The sequence below is a fragment of the Aquarana catesbeiana genome, linkage group LG02 (genome assembly GCF_042186555.1).
Source record: "Aquarana catesbeiana isolate 2022-GZ linkage group LG02, ASM4218655v1, whole genome shotgun sequence".
Classification (NCBI taxonomy): domain Eukaryota; kingdom Metazoa; phylum Chordata; class Amphibia; order Anura; family Ranidae; genus Aquarana; species Aquarana catesbeiana.
The window spans coordinates 406112330-406139186 of record NC_133325.1 but is presented as its reverse complement, the minus strand read 5'-3'; the positions used below and the strand labels follow the sequence as shown (position 1 = coordinate 406139186).

The 26857-nt window shown below is 41.7% G+C and overlaps 1 protein-coding gene across 2 annotated transcripts in view; it reads right to left on the bottom strand.

Moving 5' to 3' along the window:
• LOC141128217 (myotubularin-related protein 9-like) overlaps window positions 1–26857 on the bottom strand; it is a 49895-nt gene that overhangs the window by 3953 nt on the left and 19085 nt on the right. For both annotated transcript variants that reach the window (XM_073615371.1, XM_073615372.1), the window contains 5 exons: window positions 24858–25075; window positions 24367–24528; window positions 22888–23029; window positions 19830–20050; window positions 1–152 (listed from right to left, as the gene is read on the bottom strand). In XM_073615371.1, the coding sequence (XP_073471472.1) occupies window positions 1–152; window positions 19830–20050; window positions 22888–23029; window positions 24367–24528; window positions 24858–25075 (895 nt within the window). The remainder of the gene's footprint in view (window positions 153–19829; window positions 20051–22887; window positions 23030–24366; window positions 24529–24857; window positions 25076–26857) is intronic.

The window sequence follows — 26857 nt, the reverse complement described above, 5'->3', positions numbered from 1 at the left end:
CTTCCCACAGCTGTAAGCTTTGTGGTGCGACTGATGGCCAGATGACCAGTGGATTTTCTTCGTAGACTGGATTCAAAAGGTTTTGCCTCACTGCAAAGTTGTTGAGATATCCCCAAAGAGAATGAGTTTGTTCTCGAACTTTACAGAGACACCTGTTGAAAATAATGTTTGTAGTTAAAGATGGACAGATCTCTCCTTTTTGCTGTATCACAAAGTTTCAGTTTTTTCAAGCAGGTGAATGCGCGTTTTCTGGTTTGTGTAGCATAAAAGTTTAGGCTTCCTAATCATACAGTGCTTCAAAGATTGGTCAAATTAGTATCTAGATATTTTTGTGCTTCATAAAAAAATAGATGTATCCAGATTGCAAATTATTTCCTCACCTAAGTCATTTCTGATATTGTGACACAACCATCTGTTCACGTTGCTTTTTTTCTTTTTAATCCAACAAAAAGTTTTTATTATGTAAGATTGATATACAGCCAGGTTCATCTTTACAATAACTTGCATTGCATCCATATAGCACAAGTATACAGCAGTAAGAAATACCAGACAGCATCTGTTTTCCCAACAATATCCCTTAAAATCTCTCTCAAACAGCATTAAGTCCCAGAAATCTATCCATGATTAGATCCAGCGGGGCAAGCCCCGGGACAGTCAACCACGGTGCCCATATCCTCTAATATTTAAGTGTACTTCTCCTATGTTGATAGATAAGTTTCTCCATTCGTAATACCTCCCCAATATTATGGATCCATTCCTTAGTCGTTGGAGGATTCTCCGATCTCCAATTAATCATAATCCGTTTCCTGGCCTGGAAAAGAACTCTATGAATAGCCTCTCTAGTATGTGGTTCTCAATCATGTTCTTCCAGTACACCCAGTAGACATGTTCTCAAGTCTAAAGGTAGCGAAGCTTTAAATATTGAAGTAACAGTGTTCACCACTCCAGCCCAATAAGTGTTCAATTTGGTGCACCACCACAAGAAATGAATAAGGTCACTATGATCACGTTTACAAAGTGTGCATGTGAACTCAGCTTGTAATTTCATCAACTGGAGTCTATGCGGTGTGTAGTATACCCGCACTATTATATACAACTTAGTAAGTCTTTGTGATACGTTCAGTGAACAAATGCCCACCACCTTAAATACCTCCTCCCATTGCTCCCCATCCATCTGGCCCACATCTCTCTCCCATTTTTCCCGTACATTTAGTGGTTGCTGCCTCAAATAGGATTGCAATAGTATGGCATAGCATTGTGAAATAAAACCCTTAGATGAGTCAGCATCCCTAAGAAGACTAAATACTGGGGTCGGGGATAGATGCCACTCCGAAGACCTACTCTGCAGGAGTTGTATATAGTAAAAGTGCATTGAAGACGGCAGATATTCCGTCTGTAGAGCTGTGAAGGTCCGGAGCACCCCGATTTGAAATATTTGCTTAAGGTGCTTAACCCCCGTAGGTTTTCCACCAGGCTCCAGACTGCAGTTTGGCCAGTTCAGTGTAGGCGTTTTTTCACGTTGCTTTAAAAATGATTATATAGATACTTAAAGTTGAACACCAGACAGACGTAAAATACACATTATTGCAGCTCAGTATTTATTAACCAGAAAAGACTTTGTTTTTTCACTTTGGATAGCATAAGAGAGGGTTATAGCCCCCATTTTGGACATCCGTGTCCCATTGGAAAGATTTTCCTTCACTTCCTGTGCCATAGCCAGGAAGTGAGAAGAAATCCCTGGTAGTCACTAATGTCCCCACTGGATGAATTCACTTATATTCCTGTTCTGGTGACCATTCAATGTATTTTTTTTTCTTTCACCTGTGGTGATATGGGTCACCAGGACAAATAGAGAGGGTGAATCTCCCCAATGGGGACACAAACAGCAATACAAATCTGACGGGTGTTTAATATCTCTCGACTCTATATAGCACAAAAAAAATAGTTTTGCCTTCAGTTATACTTTTGGTTTTAAAGCCTCATATACACGATCGGATTTTCCGATGGGAATTGTGTGATCACAGGCTGTTGGCGGAAAATCCGACCGTTTGTACGCTCCATCGGACAATTGTTGTCGGATTTTCCGCGGACAAATGTTGGATGGCAAGCTTTAAAATTTTCCGCAGACAAATGTCTGTTGCCGGATTTTCCGAGCGTGTGTACACAAGTCCGTCAGACAAAAGTCCAAAGTACAAACACGCATGCTCGGAAGCAAGGACGAGCCAGAAGCGGTCGGTCTTGTAAACTAGCGTTCGTAATGGAAAATTAACATTTGTGATGTGGCAAATTATGAAATCTCGAAATGCAACGCACATTCTTGTCTTCTTTATTTAATGGGATAATAATGAAGCTGCTTTGCTGGTGATATTGATGGAGTTATGGCAAACAAATTTTCAAAGGCTTTTATTTTCTAATGATATCAAAAATAATATTATTATGCTTGTTATTTTTTTTTGGTGCAAGTTACCACAGCACCATTATCCCGTAGTTTTTAAGATCAAAGATACAACTATGTTGGTGTCCCTTGTTAATTTTGCATTGTATTTTTTTAAATGTAACTGCCTACTCCCAAACTGTCATTTGAAGTAAAACACATAGCCAAGTATTGGCATATGCATTAAAAAAAGAAAAGAAATAAAATTAGACATGCTATCTGCCAACAGAACTTAACCAAAAAGCGCATTCTATGCATCCAAAAATATAGAAAATATACCAAATTGAATCATTATTCAACCAAAAAATAAAAGCCTCATGTATGTGTCCTGCTTCCTAATATAGGGGTCAACAATGGCAAGAGTTGGTGAAAGCAAGGGTCCGTCATCCTTAGATAATTCCGAAAATCATCTGGATTATTCTCCTGGAGCTCCTGCAGCAAAGCCATATGACATAATTGGTCACGATTAATAAAGCAACCAATTTTTGGTCCAAGAAATCCTCCTCCTCCTGTTCCTGGACTGGACTTGGGTCAAAGCAATAACTCCAAGGCCAATAATAAATAACACGTTATCTCCTCCGATTCTGGAACATGGCTGGTTGACGAATGGCCATTCAGAAACTAACTGAAAAGCGCAAATCAATACTCGCCAAACTTCTACTAACACGAAATTAGCAGAAGGAGCCCAAAGGATGTCGTTCAAGAGCTGAAAAACCACATAGTACGTCACTACGTTCGTGTTTGTTGGCCGACAATTCCTTGCTGTTTGTATGCAAGACAAGTTCCTGGCCAACGCCCTTCGGACAAAAGTCTGAGGTTTTGTCTGCGGAAAATCCAATTGTGTGTACGAGGCTTAACACCTGTATAAACCCTATATACCTGTGCAACTTTTGTATTTCTGTTAAGGGTTTGTTTATTGGACGATAACTTCATTACATAACATAAAGTAATAGATACTACTTTGTGATATCTAAGGGGTAGGATAGAAGGAGTGTCCGGTATCCAGAAAACTGCAACTTTGATGAAGGATTCATGAGAAGTTTATTGAAAGTATAAACACGTACTTTATATAAACGGCTTATGAACCATACATCAAAGTTGCCGTTTTCTGGACACTGGGTGCTCCTTCTATCCTACCCAAGACTTCTTTCTGAAAAGACATAAGGCAGCCCAAGCCCCCAAGAGGGTCCACCACCAACATTCACTGTTGGACACAACCTTCTGGAAGGGATCTCTTCCCCTTTGCCCAGACAATCACCCACCCATTGCCATCAGCTGATCCAGTCAGTCTAGCACAAATGAAATAATGTTGTGTATCATGAGATACAGAGCATCCTTAAAATCATAATAGGCTATACTGCAACCTTTAGGGGCTTGGACAAAGGCAAAAAACAAGACAGAAAACCCCCACCCCGTTAGGCAAGGCTTCGGTTTTTTTCTTGTGTCTGAAGGTGATGGTCACGCACCTCTGCACAAAAATAGCTAGCTTCTTAACCGTTCCATCTGGGATTAGGAGACTACCTTTTAATGGAGCCATATCCTATGGCTTATCAATGCTCAGGAAAATGGTACCTGGATAGTTCTGCATCCAAAGGGCAAATGTTCATCTCATCTTCGATCTCTAGAAACTCAACAAGTTTTGTGAGGGTGCAGAAGTTCTGCATGGAATCTGTGGTGACCGCTTGCCAACAGTGATTCTTCTGACATTGGTAGATTTCAAACATGTCTTACACGTACGTTCTGTGGGTACAGGGGAGGTTCGCTTCTTCAGTTTGTGACCCGGATGTTCAACCTGCCCTCTGCCCTCAGGGCATTAACCAGCATTGTGGCCCCGTTTCTGGGGCTGGTTCATGCCTGGAGTAATTCCTGTTATAGGGTACCTGCACTACTTTGAAGGGAGCAATCTGCTTCCCTACTGGAGACAAAAGTAGAACTCTCTCTACGAGGTTTGGTTGGGATCTGAATTCACAGAAATTGGCTTGGTCCCAATGCTTGGAATAATTAGACCTGATCATGGATACTTCCAGGTTAGAGTTTTCCTTCATCAGGACAAATGTTTTGCACTCAGGGCTCTGGTGGTATTGGTCAAGACTCCCGCAATTTAATTTCATGAACGGTTCTGGGAAAGTTGGTAGCTGGGTGTGGGGCTAGAGGTTTTTTCTTTGCTAGTTAGTCAGGGGTTGCTTCTTAGTTTTTCTCCAATGTGAAGTTTTCTTTGGCTTTGAGTTCACTCCAGGGTCAGATTTCAGCCTTGGTGGTCCTATTCAAGAGTGATTGCTTCACATTTGTTGGTGCATGTCCTTGTGCAAGGTGTCCTATGTATTGTTCGGCTGGTCAGGATTCTGTTGACTCTGTGGGATCTTAACTTGACTCCTTTGTATTGCAGAACTGTCCATTTGAACCCATCCGGGATATTCCTTTAGTCCTTGCGACTTGAAAAGTTATATTTCTCATTCCTGTTACTTTTGACTCGCAGGGTTCTGAACATTGCTGCTCTTTCCTCTGGGAATAATGTCCTTGGCACTTTTCCATGACAAGGTGGTGTTTCAGCCTCAGCTGTCAGTTTTTCACATACTGGATGTGGTACATGCTATTGGGGGTTTCCTGTTGACTGCTGTTTCAAGTTGACTGCTGCGATTTGTTAGTTGGATATCCCTTTTTGTGCTTACTCAAGGCCAAGAAAGTGTCAATACAGCTTTCAAGTCTTCCTTTTCTTGTAGCATCTGTTGGCTTATTTATCAGGCTTACAATCTACAAAGTATGTTCCTCTGTTTGTGATGGTTCTTTTGCCAGGAATGTGGGAGCTTCCTAGGCTGTTAGACATCAGGGTTTGGCAGTTCAAAGTTTGTAAAAAAAAAGTTTGTAAAAGTTTGTAAAAAAATAAACGCTGAAGATGCTACCTTTCATCTGTGTGTTTGCAGGCTGTTGCATGAGGTTCTAATCTATTTATGGTTTAGTTGTGTAGGGCCAGTAGGCTAGTTGCTGTGTTGCCCTCCCCTCATGTTCAGTGCTTTGGGACATCCCTATCGTAATGATTCTAAAGCCCCATACACACGATAGGACTTTGTACAAACTTTCCTGTGGATTTTTGTACAAAGGACGTTGGCCATAAGTTTGTATTGCATACAGACGGCAGGACTTTTCCAGCCAACTTTCACCAAATTTCAGCTCTTTACCACCACCCTTTGGTGAACTTCTGTATTGTTCTCTGATATTGTGTCAATTATTATTATTATTATTATGCAGGATTTATATAGCGCTAACAGTTTACGTAGCGCTTTACAACTTGAGGGTAGACTGTAAAAATACAATACACTTTAATACAGTAGGAATCAGAGGACCCTGCTCCTTAGAGCTTACAATCTAAGCCACTTTTATCTGCGAGATTGACACCTTGCGAGCCGGGTTCACACTGGTGCGGGGATCCGACTTGGATCCCCGCCAATGCCAGGCACTGTGTTTGGTATGAATTTTGAGGGGGAACTCCACGCCAAATTTTAAATAAAAAAACGGCATGGGTTCCCCTCCAAGGGCATACCAGGCCTTTAGGTCACACATTTAGGTCTGGTATGGATTTTAAGGGGAACCCCTACACCGAAAAAACAGCGTGGGGGTCCCCCCCAAATCCATTCCAGACCCTTATCCGAGCACGCAGCCTGGCCGGTCAGGAAAAATGGTGGGGACGAGTGAGCGCCCCACACTCCTGAGCCGTACCAGGCTGCATACCTTATAGTATATAGTATACCCCATACTCATTCACATAAGGTGGGGGCCGGGATCTGGGTGCCCCCTTATAAAAGGAGGCGCCCGGATTCCGATAAGCCCCACACCCACAGACCCCGACAATCAACGGCCAAGGTTGTCGGGAAGAGGCCCTTGTCCTCATCAACATGGGGACAAGGTGCTTTGTGGTGGGGGGGGGCTGCAGGGCACCCCCCTCCCCCAAAGCACCCACCCCCCATGTTGAGGGCATGCGGCCTGGTACGGCTCAGGAGGGGGGGGGGGCGCTCGCTCGTTCCCACCCCTTTTCCTGACCGGCCGGGCTGCGTGCTCGGATAAGGGTCTGGTATGGATTTTGGAGGGCCCCCACGTCGTTTTTTCGGCGTAGGGGGTTCCCCTTAAAATCCATACCAGACCTAAATGTATTTTTCCTATTGCAGCCAGCGCGAGATGTACAGTACCCTGTCGCTGAGAACCAGCGTGATGGCTTCATGCTGGAAACATTCTCGCGGCTGCATACTGTAGTTTGTACAAAAGTCTGATGCTTTTGTGTACACACGATCGGACTTTGCTCCATCGGACTTTTGTTGCCGGAAAGTTTGTGCGTTCGCACAGCCAACAAAAGTCCGATGGAAACAGAAAAAGTTTGTCCGATGAAGCTTACACACGGTCGGATGTTGCTCCAAAACAGCTAATTTGCATGTTTGTTCTCAAAAAGTCAGATCGTGTGTACGGGCCTTTAGAATGTATGATAAAGAAAATTGGATTCTGTTTTACCTGTAAAATCCTTTTCCTGGAGTACATCATGGGACACAATGACCTTTCTCCTCTTTCTTGTAGTTCATGGCTTGATACAGAAGCTGAAGCCTTGCCTAATGAGGAGGGGTTATGCCCGAGGGGGGACTTTCTGTCTTCTTTTTTTGCCAGTGTCCAATCACCTAAAGTTGGCAGCATACCCTATTGTAATGATTCTAAAAATGCTCTGTGTCCTGTGATGTACGCCAAGAAAAGGATTTTACAGGCAAACCAAAAATCCTATTTTTTTTTTCAGGACAAATAAGGCACAATTCTGATAATATTGCCTTGCAAGAAAAATATTTTCTCTCAATCTATAAACAACTATGCCATTTTCTACTTTAACCACTTAAAAATTGTGTTACTGTAGATAAAATGTATACATTTTATAAAATGTTTCTAGTTTATAATGACACCACAATTATGTTTCTAGTAGAAATCATTATAAAGATATGTATAAGTGAATTAAAGCTTTTTTCAGTATTGTAAATTTTTTTCCTACTGGGACACAAAAAAAAAAAATAAGGTGAAAAAACACCTGGCAGTCACCGGCCCCCTAGCCCCCCAGTTTCACTTACCTGAGCCCCTTTATCTTCTTCAGCGGGGACGCACCGTCCTCTCCATGGAGTCCCGGCTTTAAATGGATAGATTGATAGCAGTGCAGCCATTGGCTCCTGCTGCTGTCAATCAAATCCAATGACCCGGGGGTGGGGCCAAGTCATACATTCAGCTTCTATGGAAAATGAATGACTCGGGAGCGCGCCCGCAAGGTAACCCCCTCGGGAGAGCGCTTCTCCTAGGGGGTAATCTAATGCGGGGTGGAGCCACGAGAGCCGCCGTGGGACCCCGGAAGAGGATGTTCGGGGCCACTCTGTGCAAAACGAGCTGCACAGTGGAGGTAAGTATGACATGTTTGTTATTTAAAAAAAAAATAACCAAAGCTTTAGTATCACTTTAACTAATGTTAAGAATGGGTTAGATAGAAATATATTTTTTTTAAAAAAGCTTTTTTGCTTGTCAAGTTGCTTTAAGTTACATCATATGCAGCTAGGAGCTCACCCCTTGAAACTGCAGGTGAATGAAACAATACAAACAGATACATAGTAACAAAATTGTTCCTTTGGAAGTTTGTAATAACTGTTCACTAGTGTGACTCAAACAGTACTTCCCATAGTAGGGGAACATCAAAATATAGAAGTGTTAATTGTCTCTTGAGGGATCATATATTCAGATAAATATGGATAGTAAAATATGCCACCGCAAACTGTTAGATCATCAACCATTTAAAGTGGCAGTAAACCGTAAAAAAAAAAAAAGTCCCCCTGTATGTTTAAGCCATAAAGCCATAATGTGCTAGTATGCACCACATACTAGCCAGGGCTTTTTTTCAGAGGGAACTTGGTGGAACTCAGTTCCACCACCTCTGGCTCAGACCCTTTGGTGCCTGCTCACCACAATCACTTGTAAACACAGAAGTCTGGTTTTTGTGTTTACAAGTGACAGCTCTGCATTCTGTATGTAATGCAATCCTGGTATTTAATGCCCCTTTAAGACCCTCCTACTGTTTTTGTGAAATTTGACTGAACACACCCACTATTTGATGTGATTTGGAGGGTGTGTGTAGGGGGAGGGGTTTTGTGGGGCCGTGGTTAAGTTCCAGCACCTATTGTTTGAGAAAAAAAGCCTTGATACTAGCACATTGTCAGACTTGCCTATAAAACAGATCCCTCCAGCGGCGCCCTGTCACAGATGACAGGGATTCCATCTTCATCCGGTCTTCCTTCCATGTTCACAGACTTGGGCTGTTTGAATGGCCAAGCCTGCGATGATGTAGAGCGCAGTGCGCATGCGCCAGTGACGTCACTGGCTGCTACACATTGGAATATTTCCTAAATGTGCAGGTTTGGGAGATATTCACTGTACCTACAGGTAAGCCTTATTATAGGCTTACCTGTAGGTACAAGATAAAAAGTGGAATTTACTACCGCTTTAACTGTTTGTAGAACAGTTGTGGATATCAAGATTTTCATCTTAATTCCGAGCTGCGACCATTCTGCCTTCATGCACCCTGAGGGCCAGTTCACACTGGAATGCAGTGTGGGAAAGGTGCATTCTGTGTGCGTTTCCTGCACTAAACGCAATGCCCTTGTGAGGCGTGAGTTGGTGCCAGTAACTGTTAATGGCACCCCACATGCTGCGTTTGCCGCCATCAAACCTCTTGGGACTGCAGTACCCGGTGGTTTGGTGCAGCAGGATTTGCAAAAGTAGTGCTTGCAAATGAATGGGCTGTCAAAACTGGAATGCGCACGTTCAGTGTGAACCAGTTAATGCCAGCAGTGTTCAAGTAGTTATCTTAGAACTGGGCAGAGGTATGTTTTAAGCCGCTGCACTTATATCACTAAGCGTTAGTTGGGCTTCATCCTTCAAAAAAGCTGCAAACATTTATTGTTGAAGTGGTTGTAAAGGTAAAAGGCATTCTTTGCATTAAGGTAAAAAACATTTTAATAGTAGCTCACCTCCCCCCCCAAATACCTGATCTCGGTCCAGCACTGTACATGTCTGCAGCAGCTCTCCTCCCCTCCACTCTCACGGGCTTGGCTGACAGCAGGGTGAGCCATTGGCTTCCACTGCTTTCAGCCAAAACCTGTGAGCAGCGAACAAGGGACGGGGCCAAGCCGCACTGTGTGTGTCAATGGACACACAGAGCTGGGGTTGGGATTGAACATGTATGAGTGCCCCCATAGGAAGTGGCTTTCTATGGAGGCACTCGATGGAAGGTGGTATAAGAGCTAGGAGCACCGCCGGGGGACTCCAGAAGAGGAGGACTGGGGCTGCACTGTGCAAAACCATTGCACAGAGCAGGTAAGTATGACATGTTTGTTATTTTAACTAAAAAATTTTAGGGCCTTACAATCACTTGAGATGTGTTACAAAATGCCTGACAATGGGCACTTTGTACTTTTGTCATATCTTTGAGGAAATCAAAGGGCATATATTTAGCAAAGTCCCTGCAATTGCTTTACTAAACACCCTCACGTCATCCTTTGAGCATTATGCTACCAAGCAAAGCTTTGGATGTTGCATAGTATTCCCCTGCTGCAGCAAGTTTGAAGAAAGGAAAAAAAATGTTTTTTGGACATCAAGTATTGTACCACGAAAGAGTTCACAGACTGGTTAGGGAGGAGACCGTTCTGTGGTTTGCTGTCTAAAGAACAAAAAAGTACAACTAGGTGATTTTTGTGCTGCACAGGAAATTGCATAACAAGTGAGAAGATTGCTGGGTGCACAGCAGAAACAACCTAGATATATTGGTACTTCTAGATTCTTAAAAAATGTTTCATGATTAGGATCCCTATTGTGCTAGAAATATTTCATTTAATTATACAAGACATGTGTCAGGGCTGGGCTCAGCCGTTCCTTTTCAAAGCAGGCTGCTCAACTGTCGGCTAATTGGCAGCTCCTTTCTCTCCACAGTAACTCACCTGTTGATATCCTGCTCGTCAGTCCTGCCTACTTAAGCCATCCAGCCCAGATGATCTCTGCCTTCGCCTTGGTCACATCTCTAGAGAAGCTCTCCTGTGTTCCTGTTAAAGACTTGCTTGGCTGACATTCCTTCTGGCTCCAGATCCTGCTTGCTATTTTACTACGCTCATCTCTGGCTCCCTGATGTTTTGGCTTGTCTGACTATCCATTCCGGTTCCTGTACTCTGGCTATGTTTACTCTGTTTACCTTTATATTATTATTATTAAACAAGTGTGATTTAACTGTGCTTTTGTCTCAGTCTGATTCATGGTTTCTGACAGTAGGCGAAGGCCATGAATTCAGAAGATGCAGTCAATCCATTTGTTGGTAATATTTTTTCCAGATTGGATAAGCAGGATCGCCACATGGATCAGTTTGCCATGGTGTTACAAACACTCCTGAGTCGAGTGGCCCACCTGGAAAATCCCACTGTGGCTGCTCCGGTGCAACCTGTGTTGCAGGCCGTCTCTGCTGCTGCTCCAGTCTCTGTGCAGGCACCCGCCTCGAGTATTACCTCTATACCCCAAAGCACCCTCCCCATGTTGAGGGTCATGTGGCCTGGTACAGTTGAGGGGGGTGCTCTCTCGCCCCCCCCTTTTCCTGCGGCCTGTCAGGTTGCATGCTCAGATAAGAGTCTGGAATGGATTTTGGGGGGGACCCCCACAACATTTTTTTTTATTTTGGCGCAGGTTTCCCCTTAAAGTCCATACCAGACCTGAAAGGCCTGGTATGGATTTTGGGGGGGACCCCCGTGTCATTTTTTTTTAAATTTTGGTGTGGCTGTTTGTGTCAATGATTTTTTTATGTATATTGCCAGGATCCGGCAATATATTACAACTGCGAGCAATTTAAATTACATTTTTTCCTTTAGAAATGTCATTTTGCTGTGCTACTGTTATAAACATGGGAAAGATGCGCTACTTTACAGGCAGACTAAGGAGACCACCATCGCCCTCAGTCACGATATTTAAAGGAATATATTTTATTTTTATTGTTTCACTTTAAGGATTATTAAAATCACTGCTCCTGAAAAACAGCCATTTTCAAAACTTTTTTTTTGCATTGATACATGTCCCATGGGGCAGGACCCGGTTCCCAAACCCTTTTTATGGCAATAACTTGCATATAAGCCTTTAAAATTAACATTTGATTTTTCACGTTCGTGTCCCATAGACTTTAACAGTGTTTGCATGTTCGCACAAATTTTTTTGTCTGTTCGCATGTTTTTTAGTGCGAACCAAACTGGAGGGTGTTCAGTTCATGCCTAGTAAGTACAACACAATGGGGGTTATTTATTAAAGGCAAATCCACTCTGCACTACAAGTGCACTGCAAGTGCATTTGGAAGTGCAGTCACTGTACATCTGAAGGGAAGATCTGAAATGCGAGGAAGCTCTGCTGATTTTATCATCCAATCATGTGCAAGCTAAAATGCTGTTTTTTTATTTTCCTTGCGTGTCCCCCTCAGATCTACAGCGACTGCACTTCCAAATGCACTCTTAGTGCACTTTCAAGTGCACTTGCAGTGCAAAGTGGATTTACCTTTAGAAAACAACCCCCAGTGCCTTGGTACAGTGGGCTTGATCAGGTTTTTGTCTACCCATCCAAAAGCACCATCATATGGTATTGTGGTCATTCCTATAATAAAAAGGCCCAACTTGATTGGGTTCACAGTGGAATGTGAAGTGGTTGACCTCTGAGCATCCATCAATCAAAGATTAGTCAACTAGATTAGTCAGTTTCTACTTTCATGAAATGATTTATGAGTGCTAATAGTAAAACTATTATGGGAGAAATTAGGGGGGTACTATTAATGAACTCTGTAAGATATCAGGGTGATTCAGCTCAAGTGGTGTATGCAATTTGAAGAAACACGTGTCAGTCCAGACTGCATTTTCAAGGGCAAGGCAGCCCACTTTTATTTAAAGGTAATGAAAAAGTTAAAAAAAAAACAGTAATCTTCCCTCTCAGGTGATTCCACCATCACTGTATAAACACACACTTCTGCCTCCTGCCTTACCCACTGTCAGCTTCCTGCTTTTCAGTTGCAAGCCACAGCTGCCTTCTACAGACGTGCACACACAGACTGCCACCTGCAGCCTTATAGGGCGTACACACGGTCGGACTTTGTTCGGACATTCCGACAACAAAATCCATGGATTTTTTCCAACGGATGTTGGCTCAAACTTGTCTTGCATACACACGGTCACACAAAGTTGTCGGAAAATCCGATCGTTCTGAACGTGGTGACGTAAAACACGTACGTCGGGACTATAAACGGGGCAGTGGCCAATAGCTTTCATCTCTTTATTTATTCTGAGCATGCGTGGCACTTTGTCCGTCGGATTTGTGTACACACGATCGGAATTTCCGACAACGGATTTTGTTGTCGGAAAATTTTATCTCCTGCTCTCCAACTTTGTGTGTCGGAAAAGCCGATGGAAAATGTCCGATGGAGCCCACACACGGTCGGAATTTCCGACAACACGCTCCGATCGGACATTTTCCATCGGAAAATCCGACCGTGTGTACGGGCCATTAGACTCCGAGACCTCCTGTCTCTTTCCCCTGGAGCCGTCTCCTACTGGGACCCTCCCAACCTCCTAGACCAGACTTCCTGTCCACTGGGCTGAGCTGTCTCCGAGTCTGAGCCCTGAGCTCTATCCCTGTGATGTTTTTTGAACCCAGCCCACAGGTGTGCAATCAGCATGCCTCTGTTTACAAGAACCAAGGTGAAAGTGAAATGGGGTCACCTCTCCACAACTCCTAAAATGCTAGTTGATTGGCTTTCATGTTGAAACTCTGGATAGATTGGGAAAGGGTTCGTTTTTATTGTATGTTCTCCCTGTGCTTTCCTTCAGTACTCTGGTTTCCTCCCACACTCTAAAGACGGCCTAAAATTCTTTTTCTGTGGTCTAATAAGTACATTGGCTCCTAGCCCTAGGGTTTGTGTATGTACGCATGTGAGATAGGGACCTTATATTGTAAAGCCTAGTACACATAATCAGCAAATCGTATGAAAAATACCACTTTCGAATCGATCGTATGATAATTTGATCGTTAATACACAGCTTCCGAGAACCGATCAGGATAGGTTGTGCAAAATTATCCGATGGGATAAGCACAAAACAAATTTTCGTAAGATACCAGACTGTATGATTTTCATTTAATCAGTACAGTTTTCATCCGAAAATACTATTAAAATACAATACAACACATTACATCACTTCCGAATTTTTATTCTGTCATACAAGTATTTTCGTAACTTTAATAACCTCTTCATTTTCGATATGGAGACTAGCATGCAAAAAAAAAAAAAAAAAATGGATGATCATTTGTTCAATAATCTCATTGTGTGTACCAGGCTTAAGCCTTCATTCATAAAAAGTAGTAATAAATTCAGCGCTGACTAGTATATGGACACAACAAGATAAATGCAAGCAGGCACTAAGGTCAATTCAAAAAATACCTCAAAAGCATAAATAATATAAGAAGTGCTGCGCAAATAAAAAAGTCCTTAAATCAACATATGAAAAATGTAGTGACAGGATCAGAAGACAGGGACCACCAGTGACAATATGCACGCTGAGATCAATATCTGGATAGTGACTATTATCCCTCCACCGGGCATGGATGGCCCCACGCCGATGAAGTCCCGCCCATAGGACGTAACGCGTACGGGGGAAGGAGCGCATGACGTCACCCGCGGTCATTCGGTAGACACGATCACAAGCCTGTCAGCCGGCACTCGGATCGGAGTGCCGGTCTCTGTGAGTGTTTTATCTACTTGCTTTTTTTACCATTTATTATTCAATAAATTAGCGACGGAGAGCACTATGTTTTGCCCTTTATTTTATATGTACCATCCGTTACTGTACTGAGTGCTGGGAAGTGAAGGAGGAATCACCAACCATACAGATTGATCCATCTATGTTTCTAAGCGGTGTGACCTGTTTCAGGTTGAATATCTGAGGTGAGGGGCCATCCATGCCCGGTGGAGGGATAATAGTCACTATCCAGATATTGATCTCAGCGTGCATATTGTCACTGGTGGTCCCTGTCTTCTGATCCTGTCACTACATTTTTCATATGTTGATTTAAGGACTTTTTTATTTGCGCAGCACTTCTTATATTATTTAAGCCTTCATTCACACTGACTGCGGCTTTAAAATAGTGCGACTTCATTTGAAATTTCAAAGCCGCATGTCAGTGTCACTTGGAAGACATCCTTGCGAATTCATGCACAGATGTCTATGCAAGTCGCACCCAAAATCGCCAAAAGTAGTTCAGGAACTACTATTTCAAATCGATGCGGCACCGCAAAGTGGGTGTCTCTCCGATTTGAACAGTGCAATTGCTGGCAATAGGGTGCGACTTGTCATGTGATTAGACCTGTCCAATCATTTGACAATGTGAATGAGGGCTAATTCTCTGTGGGCAGGTAATGATCTGAATGTAGAGTACTGTATGAACAGAGCTGCGTAAATTGTGGGTGCTGCATCAATGTCTGTAATATATAAAATACTGTTTCTAAAACTACTGGGGAGATTCTTCATCACTTATGTGTGGGCTCCAAGACATGAAGTGAGCAGAATCCCTTCAACAGAGGCACATGCAGTAATACAACTTTTTCTTTATAAAGAAGATTGAGAAAGGGCGAGAACCTCTCAGTTTCTATTGCTGATTGTGCCTCCATTAGAGATATCTTTCTGTTTGGTCACCATAAAATAAAATAAAGTGAAGTCTTCCTAGTGGTGACACAGATTACAATAAAAACCTGACAGACGTTAAACTCCTTTCCTTAGTTGGGCATAAATACATTCTGAGTCATGACCCTGGTACAACTGTGAACCACAATAGGAAGCCAACTAACATTTTCAGAGGGAGAAATCAGCAATGGCAGTCTCCAAAATGTTTCCTATGACAGATTTCTGATAAGTCATCCTACACAGTATGGTAGTTTCTAAAACTGTAGTTTCAGAAGAGCAACTAGTTAGATCTGAACTGTCTCAGAAGCTTAAAACACCTCTGATATGGGTCTGTGATGGAGGCACAGTGCTGGAATACTTAAAGTATATCTACAACCAAAACTTAAAGGGGTTGTAAACCCTCTTGTTTTTTCACCTTAATGCATCCTATGCATTAAGGTGAAAAAACTTCTGACAGTGACCGGCCCCCCAGCCCCCCATTTTACTCACTCAAGCCCTGTATTTCCCACGGCGGAGACGCGCTCTTCCTCTCTGTTCGGGGTTCTCGGCTCTTGATTGGATAGATTGATAGCAGCACAGCCATTGGCTCTCACTGCTGTCAATCAAATCCAATGACGTGGGCGCCGGGGGGTGGGGCAGAGTCCTACATTCTGTGTCTATGGATGCAAATGCTGGACTCAGGAGCGTGCCCGCAAGGTAACCCCCCCCCCCCCGGGAGAGCGCTTCTCCTAGGGGGGTTATACGATGCGGGGAGGAGCTGATATCGCCACTGAAGGACCCCAGAAGAGGATGATTTGGGCCACTCTGTTCAAAATGAACTGTAAGTTTGTTTTTTAAAAAAATTAAGCTTTACAATCACTTTAATTTAACATTGTGAAGAGTTAGGGCCCCTGCCATGCCATATCCCACCGACTTTCAGATGCCATTGTAATGAGATAATCGATGTTATTAACTCAACCTGTCAGTGGGTGTATAATCCCTCCAAAATTAAGGAAAGTCCCCTCAGTTTCATAGAGCAGATGTCTCTGTTGGAAAATGTTCCCCCTGTTTCTTTTCCAGTGACAACTTTAAAACTTTGGATTTCCCATCGCTTTCTGTTCCAGTGGCAATGGTCATCAGGACAGATAAAAAGGGTGGATTATTCTATGGCAGTAATAATAAAACCCAAGCGCTGGTGTGGTGAAAAAGCTAAAAATTAATGATATAATGGAAGCTGCAAACCAAAAAAACAGTGATCTCTCACTGGTGCAATATATAAATTCAAAATAAAAAAAATGGTGCGCTAATATCACAATTCCAAAGATATGTGTAGTAGAGAATGCTATTCATAAACAGTGCTGTAATTATGTTGTATTCTGTTGTGATACCATTGATTATATCACGATAATATAAACAGTGATCTCTCACATGTGCAATATATACAAATCAAACCACAAAATATAAAATAGTAAAATTGCACTATTATCACAATTCCATAAATATAAATTGTGCAGAAAAAAATGCTAATCATGAACAGTGCTGTAATATATTGTATACTTGTTGTTATACCATTAATTGTGTCATAATCACTGTGTAAAGTGCATATTGCTATTAAAAAAACTCTACATTTAGAGACATATGTAACAAACCATTAAAAACAAAAGTGCTATATGGACCCTCTGGGTTGAAATAAAGGTATATAAATACTCCAAACAATTGTGCAAAAATGTCCTAATCGGTATTATAGCTGTTAATATACTGAGACCAAATATGAAAGCATGGAGACAATGACTGATGGTTCAACAAATAACGTCCACTGGCTCACAGCTCCCGTAAAGAGTCAGAACAGCTGATGCAGCCACCTATTCTTTACTTCATCCTGTTTCTTTGAAGCTCCCGGGACTCAGACATAAATAAAAGCAGACTAGAAAACAGCAATAGTGTAATACTGCTAAATAAGGGACAGGATCAGCAAACTAAAGCCGATACACTCACATACGCCAGATCAAGATAAGTGTGTATAGCAAACAGTCAGGCTCACTCCTCCTCACAGCCTCTCAGTGTGGCCATACACTCGTGGCTGACGTCACTGGCTTCTCCTCCCGACGCGTTGCGTCACAGGTCACATGACTTATTCATGGGAATAAAGCCCTGTGATGAGCGTGAGGATATTTATAGCCACACTTTGTTTGTGGGTTGCCATAGTGACTTCAGAATCATTGTAACATCATGCTGTTTCATTTAACCTGTCAATGCTGCATCATATCAATCACTATTGATACATAAAATTGCATGAATGTTATACTTCTTGTTACAATGTATTCTATGTCCTGAACTGTTTGACAACAAAAATAAATACATTTATTGTATTTTAAAAGCATACATTTGTAAAACCTAAATGCAGGTGACCTGCATTTAGCGAGCTAACTAAAATATAAAATTATGCCATAAAAACTGCATGAATCATAGCGGGATCATTTTACCATCATGCTGAATAAAAAATGGGTACAAAAAAATAATAAAAATGAAAAAATATTTTCATTTCAAAATAAACTATTTATAAAAAATTTTAAAAATCAGGTATGAAGCAGTTTAAATTGAAATCAATGTTTAATCCTAATGGTGCAAAACAATTGATTTCATATATCCATTTGGATTCCAGTTTGCTCAGTTCTCTTATTTTGGGACTACCCCTCCAGTGGGGTTTATATTTCTCAATGGCCCAGAATTTTAACTCCGTGGGATTTTTTCTGTGAACCTCGGCAAAATGCCGGGATTAATGTTCTGTATATGTTCACGTAATCTCTTCCATAGGGGACATTTAGTCCTTCCTATGTACTGTAGGGAACAAGAGCATTCCAGCATGTATACTACCCCTTCTGTTCGGCATGAGATAAAATCTTTTATTCCATATTCTTTTTTGGTAATATTAGATATGAATTTATTGTACTTTTGTCCCTTCTGATTCATATTGCGGAATGCAAAACATTTTTTGCATGGATAAAAGCCTTTTCCCTGGAAAAAAGTAAAATCATGATTTCTTCTTGGAGGGTCTGGGACGTTTTTTACAATCATATCTCTCAGTGTGGGAGCTCTTCTATGAATAAACCGCGGTTTATCCGGTAATATTTTACTGAGTTGTGCATCTGCTTTTAAAAGTGACCAGTGCTTAAAAATTATCTGCTCAATTTTTTTGTGTAGAACATTGTAAATGAAAATCATGGGAATATCTTGCTGATTCTTTTTGTTCTTCTCTTTATCTATTACAAGGGAAACAGCATGATGTTACAATGATCCTGAAGTCACTATGGCAACCCACAAACAAAGTGTGGCTATAAATATCCTCACGCTCGTCACAGGGCTTTATTCCCATGAATAAGTCACGTGACCTGTGACGCAACGCGTCGGTAGGAGAAGCCAGTGACGCCAGCCACGAATGTACGGCCACACTGAGAGGCTGTGAGGAGGAGTGAGCTTGACTGTTTGCTATACACGCTTATCTTGATCTGGCGTATGTGAGTGTATCGGCTTTAGTTTGCTGATCCTGTCCCTTATTTAGCAGTATCACACTATTGCTGTTTTCTCTTCTGCTTTTATTTATGTCTGAGTCCTGGGAGCTTCAAAGAAACAGGATGAAGTAAAGAATAGGTGGCTGCATCAGCTGTTCTGACTCATTACGGGAGCTGTGAGCCAGTGGACTTAGTAGTTACTTGTTGAACCATCAGTCATTGTCTCCATGCTTTCATATTTGGTCTAAGTATATTAACAGCTATAATACCAATTAGAACGTTTTTGCACAATTGTTTGGAGTATTTATATACCTTTATTTCAACCCAGAGGGTTCATATAGCACTTTTGTTTTTAATGGTTTGTTACATATGTTTCTAAATGTAGAGTTTTTTAATAGCAATATGCAATTTACACAGTGATTATGACACAATTAATGGTATCACAACAAGTATACAATATATTACAGCACTTTTCATGGTTAGTATTTTTTTCTGCACAATTTATATTTATGGAATTGTGATAATAGTGCAATTTTATTATTTTATATTTTGTGGTTTGATTTCTATATATTGCACATGCGAGAGATCACTGTTTATATTATCGTGATATAATCAATGGTATCACAATAGAATACAACATAATTACAGCACTGTTTATGAATAGCATTCTCTACTGCACATATCTTTGGAATTGTGATATTAGCGCACCATTTTTTTGATTTTGAATTTATTTTATGGCAGGCAACAATAAAAAACAAAATAGGAGTTTCAACACACTTTAAAAAAAAAAAGAAAGATATTTGAGTTTAGATGCACAGTACATTGTTGGCCACAAATAGACTGATTGCTGTCGTGTCCAAACAGCTCAGTTACAGTCGGTGCTAATTTTACTACAGAAGACCCAACGTTGTAGTGTGATTACTAAGGATATGACTTATAAAGCAGCAGTATGACAACATACTGATTTTAATAACATATGCTATGCTTTTATTATTAACGTGGAAAAGAGCCTTACTGAATTTAAGCCTTGGGAGGAGGTTTCCCAACTTTACTGAAAAGCAGATATGGTAGATAAACATTGAAGGCACAATTGTGCTATGTCGACTGAGATTTTCTGTAAAAAAAAAAAAAAATACTGATTAGCTATCAATCATTACCCACCTTTCTTTTTCATTGTTGCACAAGAAAGTGCCATACTCTGAACTGTATGCATGGGTGGCCAGCATGCACAAAAATGTCTCATTAAATTCCATTGCCCTAGGAAATTGCCGAGTAAGTTGCCAGCAGCAGTCCAGGAAAAGCAGGAAAATGGGAGACTCCTGCTGAGCTCGCTCCTGTGACCACCCAGATCGGGCACAACGCAGCTGGAATGGGTGTCCTGCCTGAAACCAAGAAAAGAGAATCAGCATTCAAATGGAATACAGTTGAAGGTGCTACTCCATACTTTAGGTTTTGAATAGATTAGGGAAGGTTAGCTCCTCTGCCAAATTTCTATCCTCTCAAATACTAGCAGCACACTTCTTGGTATGTGAGTGTGCCTAAGCATTTCTATACCTACAGCCTCAGAGCTGTATATCTACTTTGTGAATCTTGGTCACTGCTGCCTTTGACTGGTAATCTCAGGAGATTTGGAGTGAGACTTTGTTATGTCACTGCTGTGCTACCCAATGGTGTCCTTGCTAAAAGCTGGAAGAGGGAGTTGGAGAGCATTCCTCTTCAGAGAAATCTACTCCTGACCCAGGGTTAGGTGCTATCCCAGATCCAAAAAGCCTTTGTGGGCTTTGTCACAGAAGTTGTCCGGACCAACTTAAAACTTTTCCTGTACATCCTCACTTAAAGGATGTGTTATAGGCAGACTGGGTTCATCCTGATAAAGGTGTTCTTTCCACCAAAACGATTAGCTCAACAACACCCCATGGAAAGTGAGCACACTTAAAAATGGAGTATGCCTGTGGTGGATTCGGCAGTTTTTTACCTCTGCAAGACCCTCACAGACACAGTGGATTAGGTCCCGATATTTAGGGATGCTTAGGAAAAAATGAGTGAAAGCTTTATTTAAAGCCTCTTAAGCTCTTGTTGGAGCAGCCTTACAACTTGCAATTGCAGCTGTGGGAGTGTGCTAAAGCCTCAAGTTTTGGGCTCATCAGATGTTAAGAGACAGAGACTCTAACTGCAGCAATACCAGATTTCTCAGTGGACGCTTTACCAGACTTGGCACATATGCGCAAAATTTTATGGCTGAAATGTTGGTCAGTGGAGCTACCTTGTAACAAACAGGTTGAGCACTTATTTTTTCAAGTGGAGTGTTTATTCAGTCCTGCTCTGGATTATTACATCAAAAATGTAACAGTGGGCAAGAGTACACTGCCACATAAAAAAGAAGTTGAAGCCTGTGGTACAAAAGTCTGCCACGCCTTCCACTTCCAAAAAGCATTCCTTTCGTCAAACACAAGTCTGGGGTTCCAAGCCGGTGCCCCAATCCCAGTTCTGTAAGAAGACATGGACTTGCAGGACCTCTAGTCCTCTTTGCAATGAAGGGGCGCCTCTACTCATTTGGATGGGGGGACGTTTGCAGGCCGTTCGCATAAGTTTGCCAAGTGGGGGCAAACTTATTGGGGATGACTGAATCCGCAACATAATCATTCGAAGTTCCAAAATTGAATTTTACAGCTTTCCCCCTCCATACTTTATACTTTCAAATGTTTCTTTGAATTTGCAAAAAAAGGTTGTCCTTTTTTTGGGCACTTGATCACCCGATACCTCAGGGAGCAATTATTCCAGTCTTGAAAAGTGAAAGGTTACATGGTTTCTACTTGAAACTTTCTTGATTCCCAAAGCTCACATTGATGTCCACCAAATCCTGGCTCTCAAGATATTCAACAAGTTTCTCTGGATGCAGAAGTTCCAGATGGAATTGGGGCAGTCAGTGGTTGCCTACCTCCAGCAGGGAGATGTTCTACGACCTGTGGATATCAAGCATGCTTATCTACACATACCAATATTCCCTTTTCATCAACAGTTCCTATGATTTGCGGGGGAATACTGACACTTTTATTTTGTGGCCCTGTCATTTATTCTGTCCACTGCGTCCAGTGTATTCACCAAGGTGCTAGCCCCTGGTCTTGGGGCTCCCACAGATTCATGGTGCTCCTGTCATAGGTTACATGGATGACTTGCTTCTGAGGAAGCAGCCCCCTTCACTTCTGGAGCTCAATGTGACACGAATGGTGAAAACTCTTGAGCGGTTTGCATGGGTTCTGAATTTTCAGAAGTCAGCCTTAGTCCTAACCCAAAGACTGGAATATTTAGGTCTATTGGACATGGTTCACTCAAGAGTGATCCTACCTAAGAACAAGTGTCTGGCTCTGAGAACTCAGGTGGCGTTTCTTCAAACTCTGGCAAATCCTTCTTGATAGATACACCAGCTTAATTTTTAGGCTTGTGGTCTAAAGGGTAAGGTTCAACCATTTTCAGTGATGACTTATTATACTAGGAGTGTTGTGGCAATTTGACACCGGACTTTGGTAGCTCAAGTTTGTAAGGCTGCTACCTTGTCTTAGGTTCATACAAAGCTCTACCAAGTGGATATCTGAGCCTCTGAGGATGCAACTTTTGATCAGAGAGTTTTTCAGGCTGCTGGTTGAGGTTCTAACCTGCTCTGGTTTTGTTACTTTGGGCTTGTTGACTTATTGGCATGTTGCCCTCCCCTTATATTCAGTGCTTTGGGACAACACTGTCTTAATGGATAGGAAGATACCCTTTCTCCTGGGATGTACAATACAAAAATGTGAATTTTGGTTTACCAGTAAAAATGTTTTCATGGATTGCATCACAGGAGACATGGAGCCCATTTCTTTATTGTTAATGGCTTGCTAAATAACTGAGACTTTGCCTGGCTGGGAGGAGTTATGCCTTTAAGGGGATTTTCTGTCTTTTTTGCCAGTGTCCCAGGATCTAAAAGTGGCAGCATGGACCTCTTATACTGGATATGTCCTGTGATGTATTCCAAGAAAAGGATTTTACAGTGAAACCAAAAATCCAATTTTCTTTGTGTGTTGCAGGACAGGAAATTAGGGAAGATCTGCCTAATAGAGACACAGGCAACAATAAAAAACAAAAATTGAGGATATAATTCTATCCCACTCTTTCCAAAACCAGAAGTTTGGTTGGAATTCCACCTTAATGAGTATAAAATATGGGGGAATACAGCTTATATTACCTGTAACCATTCACGTTCGATAAGGTCCTGGAAACCAGCCAAGGTTCGACAGTTAGGGGACAGAATCAGTTGAGCAAGGGAAGTCACCAGCAGGGTATTGTCAGTACCTTCACCACCATGAACAAGTACACAGGTACCCACTCTGTAGCAAAATAGGTAATTCTTAGAAAAAGTAGCACTAGCTAACCGTATTGGTCAGCTAAATTAAATATTAGCATTCCCTTTCACAAATTTCTATGAGTGGATAGATAGATATAAAATTTTGTTTTTTAAAATGTACTCTATCTTAAGATCTTTGTTGTTATTTGATGCCCTCTGTTGCTGTTTCCCCTTTTTCTGTATACAGGGGGTCCCCGGGTTACAAACAAGTTAGGGACTGTAGGTTTGTTCTTAAGTTGAATCTGTTTGTAAGTCGGAACAGGTACATTTTTTAAGTGTAGCTCCAGCCAAAAAAACTATTTTTAAGCTTTTTGGATAGCATAGGGAAGGGTTATCACCCCTGTAACATTTGTTCTGCTGTCTGTGCACCTCTTCAGAAGATTTCACCTCACTTTCTGTCCCAATGACAATTGGATTTTGAAAATTTTGGATTGTTGTGGAAACAAGCCTTGGTGATAAAGCATCAGTGGAAGTACCTTTTCCCCATAATAACTCTTACAGGAGTGAATTTCCCTTCCTAGGGGTAGATTTCCTCTCACTTCCTGTTGTCTCCCTCCGTTTGTAAGTAGGAGTCGTTTGTAAGTCGGATGTTTGTAACTAGGGGACCCCCTGTATGTATTGAAAAGTCTTAAATGAAAAAAATAATATTTAAAACATTTACCATTTGACAATAAAAAAATATTTTAAAAGGTAAACTATTGAATCAATGTAAGAAGGAGATCATCCAACCTGTTAGATTTTGCAGTCAAATCCAATCTATGATATAATGCATTTTATTGTCTTTGCAGATTAAATATATGATTTCATGATGTAGGTGATATAGATGTGCTCTGCATATAGAACCCTATGATAATATTTTCTACTGCACTTGTGTACTATTCATCTCAGGGAGTATGCCTGCTTGCCAAATTAAACCCAATATGACAGCTTATATTTTCATAAATTATAATAGCAAACAGATTGGATTTTTTTCTAGTTATTCAGAAGCATAGCACAATTATTAGAAAACGATTACTTCCAATTTACAAGGCCTTGGCTAGAAACTGACATACTTTAGGTTCCTAAATGCCCATCCTATACAGTAGAATTATAAAAGAAAACAATTTTAAGCACAAATTTTGTTTTTTTGCTATGATGATGGTACCTGCATACATCATGGTATATATACTTTTCAAGCATAGTTGCTTAAAGCCTGAGTTTTGATAATGTATTGCTAATTTCTGTTCCCGAATTCTACTTCTTCTCTGTCTTTTTAACCACAGCTATTCCATGTTCATCCCTTATCTGTCCCTTTACACTTCTATGCACTAACCACCTCACCTCTCTAAACATTCAACAGCCAGACCTGCAGTGCTCAGAGCTTCTTTGACGTGGGTCATCCAGCGAGAAGTCAGTAACCTAGTAAGCCAGCGGTTTATCCCCAGACAAGGTTCATAACAAGCAGCAACGAGCCGTGTCAGGCTAGTCTGCAAAGCACGTCCCCTAAAAGTACAAAAATGTATTGGTTTTAGATGCAGGTTCTTACTTTTGTTAGGGAGGTCATCAATGGTCCAAAAATCAGGCTGTTTAGGACTACCTCTAGGGGAATTTACAATTACATTACTGTTCAAGGAGATTTTCTAGATCTATATGCAACTTGGCCAGTCCTTCCCTTCTCTCAATGGGTTGAAGGAAGAAAGACGTTACCTGCGTATAGGCCTTGTTAGTCCGTAAGGGGAATTATACTAGAAACAGTGGTGGGTTCTGATGCTACAGTCAATAGTTTACTTGCCCATCTTTGTAGGTGGGTATCTGGATATCCTTAGACTCACTTTTCCAATGGGTGGTAGAGCACCTTCCAGTCAGGGTACCTATCCTTGTTCTCAGTTCCACCTCCCATGCTTCTTGCTTGTCTGGCATAATGCTCACTGCGAATGTCAATGATAAACCCACATAATTTCCCTTCTAGTGTAACATTCAGAAGCATCTCATCTTCTTCACACCTACGATGTGTTGGACCAACCAGTGGCTGAGCAGAGCGTAACATAACCTAAAATTTGAGAAGAGAATAAAGAAGAGGCAAAAAGAACAGTAGATATGTTATGCTCATGCACAGTACTTGACCTCATCTTGAAAATGCTATTGATTTTTGGGCACCAGTTCACAAAAAAGGTGTAATTTAACTTAAAAGAGCGCAAAAAAAGGGTAACTATAGCGTTCAACGTGACATCAAGAGGACTAGCATGTTCGGAAATGCTAGCAATGGCAGTCTCTGTATTACTCTCAACAAATGTTTTCCATTATACACTAACTTTAGAGGAAAATTGCCTTAATATACAAAACCTACGGGTTCAATTCCATTGATTTTAGCCAGAGCTAAGTAGAAATTGTATAAAATAAAACAGTAGCCTTAACTTCAGGTAGATATACTAGGCACAGACTAATGCAGCTCCGTATTCAATAATATATAAATAAATGTATATTTTCAAATGCAAGCAGTGTAAGAGTCTGAAGATGACTTGAAATCAGCCTCTTTTAGTTCCTCAGAGCTCAGAATGGAGCAGGGAGAAATGGCACAATGAGCCAATCAGTTGTGTGTGCAACACAAGAGGCTTGCTGATAGGAGGAAAGAACCGAGTGACAGAAAGAAGAGCTCAGTCTGCTGCTTCTCCTTTCACGATACTTTCACAGCCTATGGGAGGCTCCACCCAAAAGGGGATGCTCCGTTTGTTTGCGCCCCCCCTTCACTGCCACATTTGGCACTTTTTGGGGGGAGGGGGGAGCAGGTACCTGGTTTTGACAGGTACCCGCTTCCACTTCCTGGTAAGATTACCGCACGGCGATCTGTGTCATGTCCGGCCCCTCCTCCTTCCCCCGTTGCCTTCTGGGACCTGTGTGTATCCCAGTAGACGACAGAACCATTCAGAAAGTGCAGCACGACTTGCACATGCACAGTAGGAAACAGGCAGTGAGCCTAAAGGCTTCACTGCTGGTTTCCCTTACTTGCATTGCCGGTGCCTGCATCCGAAGCCGATGGACGAATCGGCTTGGGGTGCCGACATTGCAGGATCCCTGGACAAGTAAGTGTCCATATATTAAAAGTTAGCAGCTACAGTATTTGTAGCTGCTGAGTTTTAATTATTTTTTTTTATACAGGCTGGAACTCCATTTTAACCACAGTAGAGAAAATCATATTTCCTGTCCTATCAGCTAGGTCTGTGTTGTGTGTCAGAGCTTTGTAAATCCCAAAATTGGAAGGATAGAGATAAAAAAATTTTGGCAAATAAAAGAGCTTGCATATACAGTATCTCACAAAAGTGAGTACACCCCTCACATTTTTGTAAATATTTTATTATATCTTTTCATGTGACATCACTGAAGAAATGACACTTTGCTACAATGTAAAGTAGTAGTGTAGTGAGTGTACAGCTTGTATAACAGTGTAAATTGCTGTTCCCTCAAAATAACTCAGCACACAGCCATTAATTTCTAAACCCCTGGCAACAAAAGTAAGTACACCCCTAAGTGGAAATGTCCAAATTGGGCCCAAGTGTCAATATTTTGTGTGGCCACCATTATTTTCCAGCATTACTTTAGCCGTCTTGGGCATGGAGTTCACCAGAGCTTCACAGGTTGCCACTGGAGTCTTCTTCTACTCCTCCATGACGACATCACGGAGATGGTGGATGTTAGAGACCTTGCGCTCCTCAACCTTCCGTATGAGGATGCCCCACAGATGCTCGATAGGGTTTAGGTCTGGAGACATGCTTGGCCAGTCCATCACCTTTACCCTCAGCTTTTTTAGCAAGGCAGTGGTCGTCTTGGAGATGTG